At 43.6% G+C, this 18750-nt stretch overlaps 1 protein-coding gene across 5 annotated transcripts in view; it reads left to right on the top strand.

Moving 5' to 3' along the window:
- Positions 1 to 11987, top strand: part of LOC148894424 (poly(rC)-binding protein 3-like) — a 42043-nt gene extending 30056 nt beyond the window's left edge. For 2 of the 5 annotated variants that reach the window (XR_016115757.1, XR_016115756.1), the window contains exons 14-15: positions 5240 to 5364; positions 11062 to 11987. Coding sequence is in view for 3 of the 5 variants with exons in the window: in XM_089002477.1 (XP_088858603.1) it covers positions 2134 to 2239 (106 nt within the window). In the remaining 2 variants the exon portion in view is untranslated. The other 3 variants (XM_089002478.1, XM_089002477.1, XM_089002476.1) reach the window with 3 other exon arrangements.
- Positions 11988 to 18750: the final 6763 nt, after the last annotated feature.

The raw sequence follows: 18750 nt of genomic DNA, 5'->3' as shown, positions 1-18750 counted from the left end.
TCCACCACTCTGCTGAACCAGCTGAACGACTTCTTCGCCCGCTTCGAGGCAGACAACAGCACTCCAGCACAGAAGACCCCACCACCTCCCGGCGAACAGGTGCTGACACTGTCCCAGGACAGCGTGAGGCGATCCCTCAGAGGGACCAACGCACGAAAAGCCCCGGGTCCCGACGGCATTCCTGGCCGTGTTCTGAGAGACTGCGCTGTGGAGCTCACAGATGTCTTCACGGACATCTTCAACACCTCTCTGAGCCAGGCTGTTGTGCCCACGTGCCTCAAAGCCACCACCATTATCCCGGTCCCGAAGAAGTCGTCCCCCACCTGCCACAATGACTACCGCCCGGTCGCACTCACTCCCATCCTCATGAAGTGCTTCGAGCGGCTAGTTATGAACCACATCAAGGCTGCCCTCCCACCCACCCATGACCCCTTCCAATTTGCATATCGGCCCAACCGCTCGACCGATGATGCCATCTCCACTGCTCTCCACACAGCGCTCACCCACCTGGAGACCAGAGACTCCTACGTCAGAATGCTGTTCATCGACTTCAGCTCAGCATTCAACACAATCATCCCCCAACAACTCACCAATAAACTGAGCAAACTGGGGATCAGCACCTCCCTGTGCAACTGGCTGCTGGACTTCCTGACGGGGAGACCACAGGCAGTCAGAGTTGGCGACAACACTTCCAGCACCATCACGCTGAACACAGGGGCCCCCCAGGGGTGTGTGCTGAGCCCCCTCCTCTTCACTCTGCTCACGCACGACTGCTCACCATCATCACCTAGCTCCAACCTCTTCATAAAGTTTGCAGATGACACGACTGTGGTGGGCCTCATCAACAACGACGAGGAGACAGCCTACAGGGACGAGGTCAGCCGCCTGGCCACGTGGTGCAAGGACAACAATCTCCGTCTGAATGTGGAGAAGACGAAGGAGATTGTTGTGGACTTCAGGAGAGTGCGCCCCCAGCATGCTCCACTAACCATCGACGGTGCTGCAGTGGAGAGAGTGAGCAGCACCAAGTTCCTGGGAGTGCACATATCCGAAGACCTGTCTTGGAGCCACAACACGGCATCAATGGCCAAGAGAGCCCACCAGCGCCTGTACTTCCTCCGCAAGCTCAAAAGAGTTGGAGCCCCGACCCCCATCACGACCTCCTTCTACCGCGGTACCATAGAGAGCATCCTGACCAGCTGTATCACTGTGTGGTACGGCGCCTGCACCGTGTCCTGCCGTAAGACTCTGCAGCGCATCGTGAGGACAGCTGAGAAGATCATCGGTGTCTCTCTCCCCCCCCTTCAGGACATCTACAACACCCGCCTCACCCGCAGAGCCATCCGGATCGCTGGCGATCCCACCCACCCCTCCCACAGCCTCTTCAGCCTGCTGCCATCGGGTCGGAGACTGCGGAGTCTCCGAGCCAAGACCAGCAGGCTCAAGGACAGTTTCTGCCACCAGGCAGTCCGGAGACTCAACTCCCTCCCAGCCCTGCCCAGCCTGCCCCTTCCCACTGCCACACTCACCGAACTCTGAGTACACGCTACATGCTGTACGATCATCCTGAACTCTATTTTTTTGTTATTTCTCATTAGACAAGACCTCACTTCAACCCTTTCTAGTTGTTTGTTTTTGCAATTACGACATTACGTCACTTTATGTACGTCACTTCCTCACTTTACATATGTCACTACCTCACTTTACATATGTCACTGCCTCACTTTCCAGACGACACTACCTCACTTTACATACAGAAATTACATGTATTGTTTGTTGTCAATTGTATGTCTTTTTTAGCCACGTTATAAGTGCCTTGCATGTCTTGCACGCTGGGTCCGAGAGGACATTAATTTCATCTGTGCTGTATGTCATGCATATTAGCATATTTGACAATAAAGCTGACTTTGACTTTGACTTTGACTAATATTACTATTATGATAAATAGTATTATTATTATTATTATTATTATTATTATTATTATTATTATTATTATTATTAGTAGTAGTAGTAGTAGTAGTAATAGTAGTAGTAGTAGTAGTAGTATAATAATTATTAGTACAAGTAGTAGTAGGAGACTAGTTTTTTTTATTTATTTTTATTATTATTTTTTTTACTTTATGTTACTTCCAGATTGATTGAACGCTGTGGTGCGTGTGGCTGCCTCTGCTCACCCGCGGAAAAAATATCCTGTGACTGTAAAGTGTCCTTGATAGTTTTGAAAGGCGCTTATAAATGAAATGTATTATTATTATTATTATTATTATTAGTAGTAGTAGTAGTAGTAGTAGTAGTAGTAGCAGTAGTATTGTATTTATTATTATTAGTAGTAGTATTGTGTTTCTTACTCTCATTATTCATTATTTATTATTGTTATTAGTAGTAGTAGTAGTATAACTATTATTAGTACTAGTATTACGTATTTTCTTTATTATTATTATTATTATTATTGGTATTATTTGTAGTACAAGTGTTACAATTATTAGTACTATTATTATTACTAGTAGTAGTGTATTAGGAGTAGTATGGTATTTTAGTAGTATAAGTATTAGTATTAGTAGTAGTGTCCTTGAGAGTTTTGGAAGGCGCTTAAATGAAATGTATTATTATTATTTTATTTCTTATTCTTATTACTATTCATTATTTATTATTGTTATTATTATTAGTAGTAGTAGTAGTATAACTATTGTTAGTATTAGTACAGTATTAGTATTATTATAATTATTAATATTAGTATTATTAGTATTATTTACTTGATTATTATTACTAGTATTCATATTATTGTAGTAGAAGTATAACTATTATTATTATTATTATTATTATTATTATTATTATTATTATTATTATTATTATTATTATTATTATGTGGTGGGCTCGATTCCGGCTGCTGTGGACTACTGATGGTTTCCCCCTTGCTTGTGTGGTTTTTCTCCGGGTATTCCGGTTTCCTCCCACGTTATCAAACGGTGGACGGCGGGTTCATGGAAGACTTGAAATTGTCCTTCGGTGTGACTGTGGGCGCACTGGATATTATTATTATCATTATTATTATGATCCTTATGATGATGACGGTGATGATTGTTGTGGTTTGCGCTAACTCCCACCGGCAGGTTCAGGGACGTGGCCGCCATGTGGAGCGACCCATCGGCAATGACAACATCCTGAAGTGGACAAAGTGGTTGTTGTGCGTTCACATACTAGCATCCAACGCCCCCCCAACACCACCCTCCGCTTCTCCAATCCCATCCCCCCCCCAAAAAAAAAATATATTTATACAGGTAACATCCAACTTATGACCGACTCGACTTACGACCGCGACCTCCAGACCCTATTTTTACAATTTTAATTCTCCGCCTGGTACCACAATGCGCTAGCAGGCCAGCAACGCGTACGACAATTTTGGCCAGCCAGCATCTCACTCTCGCACAGCAATCGACTGTGTGATGGCACCAGAGGGGGGGGTTGCGAGTCATATAGCCTCAGAGTCTCTATTCAACATTTGAAAGGGATTTTGACTTATGACCATTTTGACTTACGACCGTTTGGTCGGAACGGAACTTGGTCGTAAGTCGGATGTCACCTGTATATAGATATATAGTGTATTTATATATCTATATGCAGGTAACATCCAACTTACGACCAGCTTGACTTACGACCACGACCGCCAGACCCAATCGTTACAATTTTAATTCTCCGCCTAGTACCATTTTGACTTACGACCGTTTGTTCGGAAAACAACTCGGTCGTAAGTCGGATGTTACCTGTGTATATCCCTGCACCGCCCCCCTCCCCCGTCAGCAAAACACTTGTATTGAGAACATTTGAGTTGATGTTTTTATTGAAACAATGTGCACTGAAGATGTATTCTCCTATTTCCCCCCCCTCCCCTTCACCCACAACCCCCAATTAATCCACCCCCAAAAAAACTATTGTCAGTGTATTGTTGCAAAATTCACTTTTTTTGTGGTTCGGGGGTGATCAATCTAATGTTTCAAATAAACTGAAAGACAGTTGACCAAGCAATGAACCGGCTTCTGATTTCAAACCGAGCTCTCCGAGCTATGACACCCCTCTGAGGGGAATCCACGACAAAAATGGCACCTTTGGATCATTCGAAAGTCTCCGGGTCAATGTGATCCGGTTACATGAGGTTGGGAAAAGAATGATGCTGTGTTGTAGTCATCTCCGGGTAGAGTGAACGCTGGCGCGAATGGCTACCGCTGCTCACCCGCACAAATCAATCCGGTGACTGTAAAGTGTCCTTGAGTTTCCAAAGGCGCTTAGAAATTAAATGTATTATTATCTCACTTTGTCTCGCCTTTGATAACTCTGCTCATTGACGCTAACAAGGTACTACTGTGCTAAAATAACTTGAGATAGAATGATAGCTATGTAGCTAGCTCACTGCTATCTATCTATCTGGCTAGCTATCTATTAGCTATATAGCTATCTAGCTATGAGCTATCTATAAACTAGCTATCTGGCTATCTATCTGCTATCTATTAGTTACCTATCTATCTGGCTAGCTATCTAGCTATCTATCTATTAGCTATATCGCTATCTAGCTAGCTATCTGGATAACTATCTATTTGCTATCTATTAGCCATATAGCTTGCTGTCTATCTATCTATCTATCTATCTATCTATCTATCTATCTATCTATCTATCTATCTATCTATCTATCTATCTATCTATCTATCTATCTATCTATCTATCTATCTATCTATCTATCTATCTATCTATCTATCTATCTCTGTCTGTCTGTCTGTCTGTCTGTCTGTCTGTCTGTCTGTCTGTCTGTCTGTCAGCTATTTCGCTATCTATCTAGCTAGCTATCTGGCTAACTATCTAGTTGCAATCTATTTGCTATCTAGCTATCTATCTATTTGCTATATAGCTATCTAGTTAGCTAGCTATGAGCTATCTAATAGATAGCTGTCTACCTGGCTAGCTATAAGCTATCTATTAGCTAGCTGGCTGGCTTTCGATCTATTTGACTTATTTCCGGGTTGAGTGAATGCTAGCGCGTATGACTGCCGCTGCTTACCCACAGAAAAACATATCCTGTGACTGTAGAGTGACCTTGAGAGTTTTGAAAGGCGCTTGTAAAAGAAATGTATTTCTATCATTATTATTATTTTCTTTTCTTCGATGCCCCTTTTTTTCTTCTGTCACACTTGTTTTATATCTTTTTTGTTGTTGTTCTTTTTGTCTTTGAATTTTGTTTGTCCTGTCCTAGGTTGACATCGGAAGTCACCGGAATGGCCGCATTGTAATTTGCACCCATCTCCGCCATGGCATGACTCACCTCCGGATGCGCTCGTTGCTCGGCTACCTCCGTGTTAGCTCGTCTTGATATTTCCAGTGAGTGACGTCCACTCCACACAAAACTCATTTTTCTGTTTTTCGTGATGATTGCTCACCTTTTTTTCTTCTTCTTCTTTCTGTTCACTTGATGTACACAAGGAGATGATTTTTTTCAATTTTGGGGCTTTTATTCACTTTTTTTCCCCATTCTACATTTGCCTTTCAAAACAATTCGATTGTGTGTAGCTGTAGATTTGATGTTTTTTTTTTTATTAACATTTGTATTGGACGGTTGTTGTGTTGGAGTTGTTCACTTTTATTTTGAAGAGGTCGCTTTGCCTCGCAACACAACAAAAATGGCCCCCGCGCAGACCGAAATGGTCAATGAAAAAGTTTTTTTTTCACCTGATAACACAAAAGACAAAGTCGTGTTGCTGATGTGACCCAAAAAAAACAACTTGTTTACGTTCCAGTATATAAAGAATTCCATCAACTGTCAAAAGATGGAATGGCCGCCGAACAATTTTGCACAATTTCAGGACTTCGTATTAGACAAGCCATTGGCGAATAGGAAATTTTACCTACGGGTGACGCCGGATTTCTATGCAAAACCGTCGTGAGCATTTTTCAAACTTCATCTATCTCTAGCTCATCTATCATGCTACTTAGCGATTGAGCTAGCTAGCGAGCAATCGAGCTAGCTAGCAAGAAATCGAGCTAGCTTAGCTATCGAGCGATCTTAGCGATCAAGCTAGCTTAGCGATTGCGCTAGCAAGCAATCGAGCCAGTTTAGCAAACGACCTGGTTAGCTCTCTTTCTATTAAGCTATCCTGCTAATCCCTTATATCACAGGTGTAAAAGTCAAGGCCCAGGGGCCAAATCTGGCCCACCACATCATTTAATTTGTCTCGCAAAAGCAAATTCAACTTGTGAAATTCCATGCTCATCTATCAAGCTAGCTAGCGATTGACAAGCTAGTGATCAAATGACCTAGCTTAGCTATCGAGCTAACTTATCAATTGAGCTAGCTTAGCGATCAAGCTAGCTTAGCAATCAAGCTATCTTAGTGATCGAGCTAGCTTAGTGATCAAGCTGGCTAGAGCTCTTTCTATTCAGTTAGCTGGCTAGAGCTCTTTCTATTCAGTTAGCTGGCTAATAACTTACTTCACAGGTGCCAAAGTGAAGGCCCGCGGGCCAAATCTGACCCACCACATAATTTTATTTGGCCGCAAAAAAAATTCAACTTGTAAAACTCCATGCTCATCCATCAAGTGAGCTAGCTAGCGATAGAGTTAGCTAGCGATAGAGCTAGATAGCGATCAAGGTATCTAGTGAGTGATCGAGCTACCTAGCGAGCGATCGATCTTGCTAGCAATTGAGCTAGCGAGTGATTGAGCTAGCTAGCGAGTGATTGAGCTAGCTTAGTGATCAAGATAGCAAGCGATAGAGCGAGATAGCGATCAAGGTATCTAGTGAACGATCGAGCTACATAGCGAGCGATCGATCTTGCTAGCAATTGAGCTAGCGAGTGATCCAGCTAGCTAGCGAGTGATTGAGTTAGCTTTGTGATCAAGATAGCAAGCCCTTTTTCCATTCAGCTAGCTGGCTAATTCCTTGCATTGTTTCTTTCTCAATTGGAACATCCAATCTGGCAAAATGGCCACTTTAAGCCTTACGGCCTTGAAACGGGTCATATGAGCAGTTTGCGGAGATCTGTGCTGTTTTTTTGTCATGTTAGCCAGGACACGTTGATTAAAATGTAGAACGTTTGAGGACAATGCAACAATTTTTGTATCGAGGTTGACTGATTGTTTTGTCAAAAGAAAATAAAGTTTCAAACACTTTGCTCTCCCTTGTATGTTTTCACGACACAAAAAATCGTTGCCTTTCAGATTCAAATAATTCCAGATTGCAGTAACCTCAAAACATGACAGAAAAAAAAAGCTACTGTATGCGCTCAAGGCTAATCGTTTTGCAAGCCATTTCATTTGCGGGCTTCCAATAACAATAAGACGCTCTTCCCGAGCATCCTCCCCCCAAAAGGGGCTCCGCATACGTCTGGGAATTCAATTGAAATCGCGTCATCGCCGGCGCGGCTTCGGACGCGGCGAATTGGGAAGCGTTAGCAACGTTGCTAACGCATCGCGCGGGTCACCTTGCACAGCGCTCTGAATGGCGTTCGTGCGTGCGTGCGGACCCCTTGATTGCATTTAGTCACAAAGTGCCACGTGACGAGAGAAGAAGAAGGGGATTCCAATCAAGTTTGGAGGCCAGGGTTGCATTCAAGTGCACCACCAAACGACGACGCTTTGCTACCATTTTGCATGTCGCTATCTATTTGCTAATTATTTGCTATCTATTAACTATCTATCTATCTCTATATTTATCTATCTATATCTATCTATATTTATCTGTATCTATCTATATCTATCTATATTTATATCTATATCTATATCTATATCATCTCTATCTATGTCTTTCTATATCTACATCTTGGACAATTTTTGGGCGCGGGCCACATTGTAGTTCTGGTTTCCTGTTGGGGGCCGTTATGAATTTGGGGAAGCCATTAGAATGTTTTGTCCCCTCCACATGTTACATACAGAATGCACAACAAATTAATCAATAACTAGTTTTCAAATCAGAAGTAAAAAATAATGAGTGCTATTGTGGTTTATTTGGGACAATTACATGGGGCGAATAAAATTATGTGGCGTGCCAGATTTGGCCCCTTGGCCTCGACTTTGACACCTGTGATGTAAAGAATTAGCCAGTTAGCTGAATTCAAATGAGAGTTAGCTATCTTACCTGCTTGTTAACTAAATCGATAGCTAGCTTGGTTTCTCGCTACTTAGTTCAGTTACTAGCTAGCTAACTAGCTCGATAGATCATCATGGAATTTCACAAGTTTGATTTGCTTTTACGGGCCAAATAAAATGATGTGGCAGGCCAGATTTGGCCCCGGGCCTTGAGTTTGACCACTGTGATGTAAGAGATTAGCCAGCTAGCTGAATAGAAAGAGAGTCAGCCTACTCGCTAGCGAGCTAGATTGCTAGCTAGTTTGTTTTCTAACTAGCTAGGTCGCTAGCTAGAGAAGTTGCTAGCTAGTTTGGTCACTAGCTATCTAGCTAATTCGCTAGGTAGCTACCTAACTTGCTCGATAGATGAACATGGAATTTCATCAGTTTGATTTGCTTTCGCGGGTCGAATAAAATGATATGGCGGGCCAGATTTGGCCCCCAAGCCTTCACTTTGATAACTATGATGTAAATGATTAGCCAGCTAGCTGAATGGAAAGAAAGCTACATCACTCACTTGCTGGCTTGGTCGCTAATTAGCTCACTCGCTAGCTAGTTTGGTCACTAGCTAGCTAGCTAGATGAGCATGGAATTTCACAAATTAGTTTTGCTTTCGTGGGCCGAATAAAATGATGTGGTGGGCCAGATTTGGCCCCGCACCTTCACTTTGACACCGGTGCATTAAATACAAAAGAAGAATCAACAACTGTGTATGCACAGCTGCGCCATGCGCCGCTACAAATAGCTGCCAATACCCCAAAGCTGCAAGCCGTCAAACACAAACTCAATCCGCAACTACCCCCCACCCCCCTTTTCGTTCCCCATCGTCCTCATTAGGGCAACGAGGCAGCTGGAGCCAAAGTCAGCTGACATAGGGTGGACGGAAGTTCAACCAGGGATTGGTCACCGTGCAGCCAATCACAGATGATTTCACCAATGTGTCAAAGTCAAGGCCCGGGGGCCAAATCTGTCCCACCAATTCATTTTAGTCGGCCCGCGAAAGCCAATCAAATTTGTGTAAATCACATGCTTATCACTCGAGCTAGCTTGCTGTCTTGCGATCAAGCTAGCTTGCGACCAAGCTTGCAAGCTAGCTAAATCTCTTTTTATAAAGCTAGCTGGCTAATCGTTTACATCACAGGTGTCAAAGTCAAGGCCCGACGTTCAAATCTGGCCCGCCACATTTTATTTGGCCCCCGAAAGCAAATCAATTCCATGCTCATCTCTTGAGCTAGCTACCGATTGAGCTAACTATCTCTCTTTCCATTCAGCTAGTTGGCTATTCCCATACATTACGGGTGTAAAAGTCGAGGCCTCGGGGGCCAAATCCGGCCCGCCACATCATTTTATTTGACCCATGAAAGCAAATCAAACTTGTGATGCTTGTTAAAGTCTGAACCAAAATTTTAAATTGTCCAATTTCAACCACAATAACAGTCAATATTCTTGACTTCAGATTTGAAAACAAGTTATTGATTACGTCTGTGTAACCTCTCAGTCGTACAGGAGTGATCCATCGATGAAAAGGTTTCTTCATCTGTCATCTGTACTTCTTTGAAGTTTGAAGGTGTCGGATGTTTCGCTTCTTATCCAAGATGCTTCGTCAGTGAACTAAAATTTTGTTGGTCGCTCTGACCATATATATATATATATATATATATATATATATATATATATATATATATATATATATATATATATATATATATATATATATCCCTACTTTCCAGACTCTGCTATGATTGGTCCCTGCTCTCAGGTTGGGGGGAGTGGAGGACTACTCCCTGCGGCTACACTGATTACTTCTATTGTCCTGAGTATGAGGTCTACGACTGGCCTGATCGCCCCATTTGCTCGAGTTTCACCTCATCAGCGTAACTAAGCCTATGTTGCCTAAGAAGTCTTTTGTACAAACGATCAAAATTGAACCTCACCCCACCATGGCGATTTCGTGAAGGATTTTGCTGTTTTATGAAAATAGCTTATTTTACTCCCGTTTCAAAGCATCTATTTTCTTTCGCTAAGATTTTGACGAGACTTAACGAAACTACCAGCAAAAGACTTTAGTTCGCAGACGAAGCATCTTGAATAAGAAGCGAAACGTCCGACACCTTCAAAAAAGTACAGATGACGGCTGAAGAAACCTTTTCATCGATAGTTCATGATTAATTTGTTGTGTGTTCTGCATGTAATGTGGGGAGTATATGAAACGTTCTAATGGTTCCTCCAAATTCAAAACGGCCCCCCGAGAAGAAACTGTAACGACAATGTGGTCCACCACTGGCTAAAAAATGACTTTGACACCCTTGGGCTAACGATTAGCATTTTGCACGTGTTCCCCCCCCCCAAAAAAAAAAATGGCTATGAGCTATCTATAAGCTATAAGCTGGCTCGCTATTAACTATCTATTAGATAGCTGGCTAGATTATCTAGCTATCTATCTATTAGCTATATAGCTATCTAGATAGCTATCTATTAGCTAGGTGGCTAGTTTTCCATCTATTTGAGTTCCTTCCGGTTGAGTGAACGCTGGCGCGTTTGGCTGCCACTGCTCACCCACAGAAAAACTTATTCTGTGACTATAAAGTGACCTTGAGAGTTTTGAAAGGCGCTTATCAATGAAATTTATTATTATTATTATTATTATTATTATTATCATTATTATTATTATTATCATTTGCTATCAAGGAAAGCGTCCGCTGTAATTGCTTTCAAACCATCAAAGAAATTGTCGCTTTTGAAAAATAATCATTTGACCTCAGTTCCCCTTTGCACAACAAAAAATAAATAAAAAAATGACATTTCACTCTTGCTTTTTTTCCCAAATATGTCCTTGAGGTACTTTTTTTTTTAATTTATATTTCCATTTAATAAAGTGAGACATTGTGTTCTGGGAACAACGGACCATAAATCACGCTGGGATCATTTATTTTTTTGTTGTTGTTTTGCCATGCAGACGGTGTGCGTTTTGATCATGTCGCACGCAAACAAATCCGGACTTCTTCTGGCAACTCATCAAGCCTCCTTCGTCCTCCACGTCGTCACCTTACGTGTCGGCTGTCACTCATCTGGTGCCGTGCAGGACCCCCCCCTCCCCCCACGGTGAATTCATTCATTCTGGTAAAACCGCTACTTGGATCGGATTGGATTAGCCTTTATCAATCTCGCCGTGGAGGAAATTGACATTTCACAGCAGCAAAATGATGAAAGTAAGAGGAAAGAAGAAGTAGAAAAACAAAATACAGGAGCTGCTGTAAAGGCAGCCACTCTCGCGATGCCATCCTCAAGTCAAAACAACAAAACAAAAAACTTAATAACAAAATTAATCCAGCGACAGTCATTCAATCTTAAGCACTTTCTGTACCATTTTTGTTGTATGAAGCAGTTCTAGATGAAAAAGGACAGGATAAAACCGTCCTTTTCACCAGTGGATCGAGGGACGTCATGGTGAAATGTGCACATCTGCTAGAAGCTAAATGTTGAAAGCAAACACCATGCTGTAGTATCCATTGACCAAAAGAAAAAAAGTCTAAATAGATAGCTAGCTAGATAGCTAGATAGCTATATAGCTAATAGCTAGTTAGCTAGATAGCTAATAGATAGATGGCTGGATAGCTAATGGCTGGTCAGCTGTATGGCTAATGGATAGCTGGCCAGATAGCTAATAGATAGCTAGCCAGCTGTCTGGCTGGCTCTCTGTTTGCGGTCTAGCTGACTAGCTAGCTATTAGCTATCAATTAGCTAGAAAGCTAGCTTTCACTCTATTTGAATTACTTTTGGGTTCACTGAACGCTGGCGCGCGTGGCTGCCGCTGCTCACCCACAGATAAACTTATCCTGTGACAGTGAAGTGACCTTGGGAGTTTTGAAAGGTGCTTATAAATAAAATGGATTGTTATTATAATAAAAGAGATTGTCTCAATCTCCTGTCCCATGTTAATCCGCTTCAATTCCAAGCCGCAGACTATCCAACAGCACCGTTTCCGCAGAACAAAGCGGGGCTGTGAAAACGCTTCACATTACAGGCGCTTTCGTTCCAGAGCTTTTCAGCCATGACAGTCAAATAAGAATCAGAATCAGAATCAGAATCATCTTTATTGCCAAGTATGTAGAACACACAAGGAATTTGTTTCCGGTAGAACACGCTGCACTAGTATCGTCGACTAATAAAACTGCTAAGTGGCACTATACAGTTCCATTTTGGCTACTGTTGAAGAGTTCAAAGAGTTAATGGCTTGGGGGAAGAAGCTGTTTAAATGTCTGCTGGATTTGGTGCGCATGGATCGGTAGCGCCTGCCTGAGGGGAGTAGCTGGAAAAGGTGGTGGGCAGGGTGCGGAGGGTCCAGTAGGATTTTCCGCGCCCTTGTTCGGATTCTTGCAGTGTGCAAGTCCTCGAGAGTGGGTAGGGCGGTGCCAATGATTTTTTCCGCCCTCCTAACCGTCCGTTGAAGTTGGATTTTGTCCATTTTTGTGGCGGCCCCGAACCAAACGGTGATGGAAGAACACAGGATGGATTCGATGACAGCCGTGTAGAAATGTTGCAGCACCTCCTGTGGCAGGCCATGCTTCTTTAGCAGCCTCAGGAAGTACATTCTCTGTTGGGCCTTTTTCAGAATAGAGTTGGTGTTGACCTCCCACTTCATGTCCTCGGAGAATGTGATTCCCAGGAACTTGAAGGTCTCAACGGTTGACACAAGGCAGTTGGATAGTGTGAGGGGTAGCTGTGGTGATGGATGTTTCCTGAAGACCGACATTCCAATCAAAAACAGTGCTTGCAGAGTTGTGCCGCCAAAAAGACACAACCTCTCAGCACAGTCTCCTCCTTGATGAATGTCGTGGCCAAACAAATGCTGAAAAACAATCCGTATTCGTTTCACTTGACCCACAACAACACAAAGTGACAAAAGAAAACACAAAAACAAGATAAAAATAACAAGCAAAGAGAGCACTCGCTGACTGACGGCTGCCTACTCGGGTGCCATGTTGGACATTATTTACTAGTACAAGTAACATCCGAGTTACGACCGGGTTCCGTTCCGACCAAACGGTCGTAAGTCAAACCGTCGTAAGTCGAAATCCATTCCAAATGGCCGACGTGCCGTTTACACGACAGGATAGTGTACAATGGCAATCTGTTGCAGAAGTGGTATCCGCACTGTACAACTACTGTATTGAGTGTAGTCGCGCAGCAGATTGCTGTGTGAGTGTGTGACATGCTGGCTGGCCAAAATTGTAGTATGCGTTGCCGGCTGCTTGCGCGTTGCGTAGAATTAAAAAAAAAAACAGGGTCTGGCGCTCGTGGTCATAAGTACGGGTGGTTGTAACTTGCGCCGGTCGTAACTCGGATGTTACCTGTATTTGGACATCAACGTGAAATTCCTAGTTTCCTGAGATTACTTAAAGGACAAGCGACGCCTCCGGACAAGTTGTGTCCATAATTTGTAAAATCACTTCAAATGAATTCTACTAACCGTATTTTACAAAGATTCCACGGCATTTAGCTTTATTTTACGTTTTAAGACTCGCGCTGAATATTCAGGAAGTCTTGTTTTTGAGTTGGTGACAATTCGTGACGTGCCATCGGGAACGCCCCTGACCGAGAAAGCGACACACAATGCATTTTGGGTACTTTGTTTGGTCTGAAAACTTCGTGTTGATCCGTGTTGATGGCGAAATTAGAAGGAAAACACATAAATAACGCGATAGTGAATCGTTGTGTGTTACACCAACACTACTATTTGATACTAGTTGACACAAATTCCCAGCAGACAAATCAGCCCATTTCCAATGGCGGTTGAGTGCCATGTTGTGCATTTTCTGGGACGCAACATTGGAGTCCTGACGGCTCGAATTGATACGGAAAAACTTTGTTAATCGATTGCAAACATGTATGCTTTCCTCTTCAGAACTATTTGAATCATATTCATAACTGGATGAGTAACAAGAAAGCATCTTCTCGGAATCTGAAGCCATTGTTTTGATTCGAGAGCAAGGCAAGACGTCCTGCCGTGACGTCACGAACAAGAGCGCGGGACCTTCTGAAACTGAAACTTTATGAGGTCATTTTGAAGTAGTTTTGGGACACTTTAACTCATTTTTATTGGTGTTTTGCATTTAACTAAAAATATCAGCTTGCGTGTTTTGGGTATTTTAGATGCTATAAAACGTTTTTTCTGATGTCAGTTAGGGGCAAAAAAAATGGTGTCGGTTGTCCTTTAATTTTTGTTTTGTCTTTCCAATGGTCTACCCAATCTTGAGCTGGTTGAGTGCGTTTTTGTCACTTTGCTGCCGTTGTTCTCAAACGTCCCATAATGGAAACAAATGGGGGGGCGTTAAGGTGCTTAGCGAGGAAATTAATTGCGTGACACGCGTGGAATGACGCTAGCTCGTTTCCAAGTACGAGCCGCATAAACGCGCCAGACGTCGACGAGGACAAAGTAGCGCAATGATCAAAAAAGATCCCTTGTCAACGCTCAAGTCCAGCAAGCGACTTCAATGAATGTCAATAATTGAACGCGCCGAACGAGCAGCCATCTAAACCTTGGGTCCTTTTTGTTTGTATGTTGCCTTGAAACAGACTAAAGAGCGCTTTGGCGCTCAAGGTTGCGCGATGATGTCTTTGGCAGCAAAGGCAAAGGGATTTTGTAAGGCTGCTGCGACAGATGTGCTGACTTGAAGTGGATGCAAAAATGGAGAAGAGACATACATACTGTACACATTAAAAATAAAACATGTAAGGTTTCGATAGCTAGCTCGATAGCCTGATAGCCCGATAGATGGATGGAGGGAGAGATGATAGATTGGTGGATAGATGGATATCTAGCTAGCTCGCTTAATAGAAAGCTAACTAGCTGTATAGACAGATAGCTAAATTGCTAGCTTGATAGCCTGATAGTCTGATAGCCCAATAGATGGATGAATAGATAGACATCTAGCTCGCTCACTTAATAGAGAGCTAACTAGCTGGATAGAGAGCTGGCTTGATAGCTAGCTCGATAGCTCGTTGGATGGATGGATGGATGGATGGATGGATGGATGGATGGATGGATGGATGGATGGATGGATGGATGGATGGATGGATGGATGGATGGATGGATGGATGGATGGATTGACATTTAGATAGCTCGCTTGATAGACAGCTAACTAGCTGGATAGAGAGCCAACTAGATAGATAGATAGATAGATAGATAGATAGATAGATAGATAGATAGATAGATAGATAGATAGATAGATAGATAGATAGATAGATAGATAGATAGATAGATAGATAGATAGATAGATAGATAGATAGATAGATAGATAGACATTGAGCTAGCTCACTTGATAGAGAGATAACTTGTTGGATAGAGAGCTAGCTAGATAGCTATCTCGATAGATAGATCGACATTTAGCTAGCTCGCTTGAGAGAAAGCTAGCTAGATAGTTAGCTAGATAGCTAAAAAACCTAGCTGAATAAGGGACGGAGACTCGGTTATTTATTGAAGTACAGTATTTATTTTTGTCTGTTGTGTCTAAAAATGTTCAAATAGTTTCAAGAGGTAAATCCATCGTTGAACACAACCGAGCAAAGGGTTTGATACTGTCGCAGAAGTGGCCCCTGCAGAGACGTGGGGGGGGGGTTCACGGCTACTGGAACAATGGCAGCCGTGTCCTACTTTTGAAACCCACGGGAGGTGCAAATGCCATTGAAGAGGTCAGTGAAAAGACATTTTTCCCCTCAGCCAAATTAGTAAGCCGGCGCCACCACAAAATGTCCACTGTCAGAAACGTCTTCAAACAATATCAAAGTACACAATTTCACATTCATATGACATATTTACGTGTTTTGGCGCATACCTTGCGGGTATACGTTATTGATCCTCAACATCGATCTAACAAGTAATGTGATTAGATGAATCCATTGTATACACGGCGAGTTGAAGAGGGCGCCATCTTCACTTGGCTGATACATTTCAATAAGACGCAAGTATCGAGGGACTCAGAGCCGAGCCGCTTCTCCACATAGAAGAGGAGGTGGCTCGGGGATCTGATTACGATGCCCCCGGTCCCCTCCCTGGTGAGGTGTTCAGCCCACTTCTCTTCCACATAGAAGAGGAGCCAGATGAGGTGGCTCAGTGATCTGATTACGATGCCCCCTGGACCCCTCCCAGGTTAGGTGTTCGACCTGCTTCTCCTCCACGTAGAAGTGGAGCCGGATAAGGTGGCTCGGGGATCTGATTACGATGCCCTCTGGACCCATCCCTGGTGAGGTGTTCGACCTGCTTCTCCCCCATATAGAAGTGGAGCCAGATGAGGTGTCTCGGGATCTGATTACGATGCCCCCTAGACCCCTCCCTGTTGAGGCTTTCCACCTGCTTCTCCACATAGAAGAGGAGCCAGATGAGGTGGCTCAGGGATCTGATTACGATGCCCCCTGGACCCCTCCCTGGGGAGGTGTTCGGCCCGCTTCTCCATCACATAGAAGTGGAGCCAGATGAGGTGGCTCGGGGATCTGATTAGGACACCCCCCTGGACGCCTCCTTGGTGAGGTGTTCCGGGCATGAAGACCCATGGGATGACCCAGGATACGCTGGAGAGACTGTGTCACCCAGCTGGCCTGAGAACGCTTTAGGACGAGCTGGAAGAAGTGGCTGGGGAGAGGGAAAATCGAGCTTTCCTACTGAAGCTGCTGCCCCCGTGACTTGATCTCAGATAAGCAGTAAAGAATGGATGGACTGTATATGGGTTTTGTAACTACGTTGTGTCATATTTCGACAACACGAGGGCTATCCGGTGTTGCTAATTTAGCATGACTGGTTTTGTCCAAAAACAACAAGAAACTATAAAAATGATCAAAAGACTCTGAGACCGACATCCTGACCACACACCAATCACCCTCGCTGTACGGTAGCCCTCATGAAAAGAGCGCTCGTCTGGACCCGATTGCATTTTCACTCATGGCGGCAGCACTTCATCATGTGAGACTTTTTCAATTCATCCAGTAGATCTTTTCATGAGGCGCAGGCTCCCCCGCCAGCCACTTCGGATTGACGGATCTTCACCGACGCGGCTCAGCTGGGGACAGATTGTTTGTGGATTCACCTGCGGGCGTCCATCTTGGATACGTTCAACGAGGAGGGGCGGCGGTAGCGTGGGGGGGAGAGCGTTGAGGGAGGGTGGGAGGGAGGCGATACCCTCCATCCGGATGCAGACGTGCGCTGGGAAACGTTGGGCAAGTCCACCTGCAACAAAGATGGTCCTCCTCCTCCCATTTTCTCCTCCTCGCTGGAAACGGAACGTCTTCACCAGACAGGAAGTACAACTTATAGCACATTGGCTTTTTAAAATTTATGGATTTATTTTTGAGAGTTAGCTGCACTTTTGCAAATCGTCTTTTTTTGTTTATTTTCTTCTTCCCCGCCTCTTTCTGCTGAACTTCTTTCACCGCCTCATCCGGCGTGATGATACTCGAGTACTTCATTTATTGATCAAGGAGAAAATCTGTCCAGAAGGTAAGCGCCTTTTTCAATCAATATTTATTATTTATTAATCATGATTGATCCGTCGTGCGGAGCGCACGATGATGTTGAAGGAAGCTCCGTTTTGTTCTTTCATTTCTTTGCCATCTCCTGATGATTTAATGATACGGTGCTCGCGCGGAGTGGCCAAGAAATCAAACATGCCAAGCATCTTTATTAGGGCACGTGTGTGTTCGTGTGTGTGTTGTGTTTTTGAGTGCTGTGGTTGTGTGTGTTGTGGTTTTGTGTGTATTGTGGTTTTGTGTGTGTTTGTGTTGTGTATATGTGTTGAGTGTGTGTGTGTGTGTGTGTGTGTGTGTGTGTGTGTGTGTGTGTGTGTGTGTGTGTGTGTGTGTGTGTGTGTGTGTGTGTGTGTGTGTGAGCGTGTGTGTTATGTTTGTGTGTGTGTGTGTGTGTGTACGTGGATGAGATTGTGTTTGTGTGTGTGAGTGTGTGTGTGTTTGAGTATATGTTGTGTTCGTGTGTGTGTAATGTGTGTGTGTGTTGTGTGCGTGTTTGTTTGGTTTGTGCATGTTGTGTTTGTGTGCGTAGTGTGTGTGTGTGTGTGTTATGTTTGTGTGTGAGTGTGTTTTTGTATGTGTGTTGTTTGTGTGTATAGTGTCTGTGTGTATGTAGTGTGTGTGTTGTGTTTGTGTGCGTGTTGTTTGTGTATATGTTGTGTTTGTGTGTGTGTGTGTGTGTGTGTGTGTGTGTGTGTGTGTGTGTGTGTGTGTGTGTGTGATTGTGTATGTGTTGTGTTTATGTTGTGTTTGTGTGTGTGTGTGTGTGTGTGTGTGTGTGTGTGTGTGTGTGTGTGTGTGTGTGTGTGTGTGTGTGTGTGTGTAATGTGTGTGTGTTTTTTGTGTGTGCTTGTGTTATGTTTGTGTGTGTCATGTGTGTGTATTGTGTGTGTAATGTGTGTGTGTGTTTTGTGTTGTGTTTGTGTGTATGTGTCATGTGTGTGTATTGTGTTTGTGTGTGCGTGTTGTGTTTGTGTTTGCTTATTGATTGATTAATTTTATTTTGACAGCGACGGAAGCTCTGATGAGTCCAACGCTACCCGGTCCGGCTCTTCCGACGCTCCATCCACGATAACGTCTCAGATGACTATTTGACTATCATCCTTGGACATTGTTGGTGGACAAGACC

The sequence above is a fragment of the Hippocampus bargibanti genome, linkage group LG08, assembly GCF_051943395.1.
Source record: "Hippocampus bargibanti isolate YZ-2025 linkage group LG08, ASM5194339v1, whole genome shotgun sequence".
NCBI lineage: Eukaryota > Metazoa > Chordata > Actinopteri > Syngnathiformes > Syngnathidae > Hippocampus > Hippocampus bargibanti.
The sequence above is the reverse complement of the archived record's forward strand: the minus strand, read 5'-3'. Positions and strand labels throughout refer to the sequence as shown.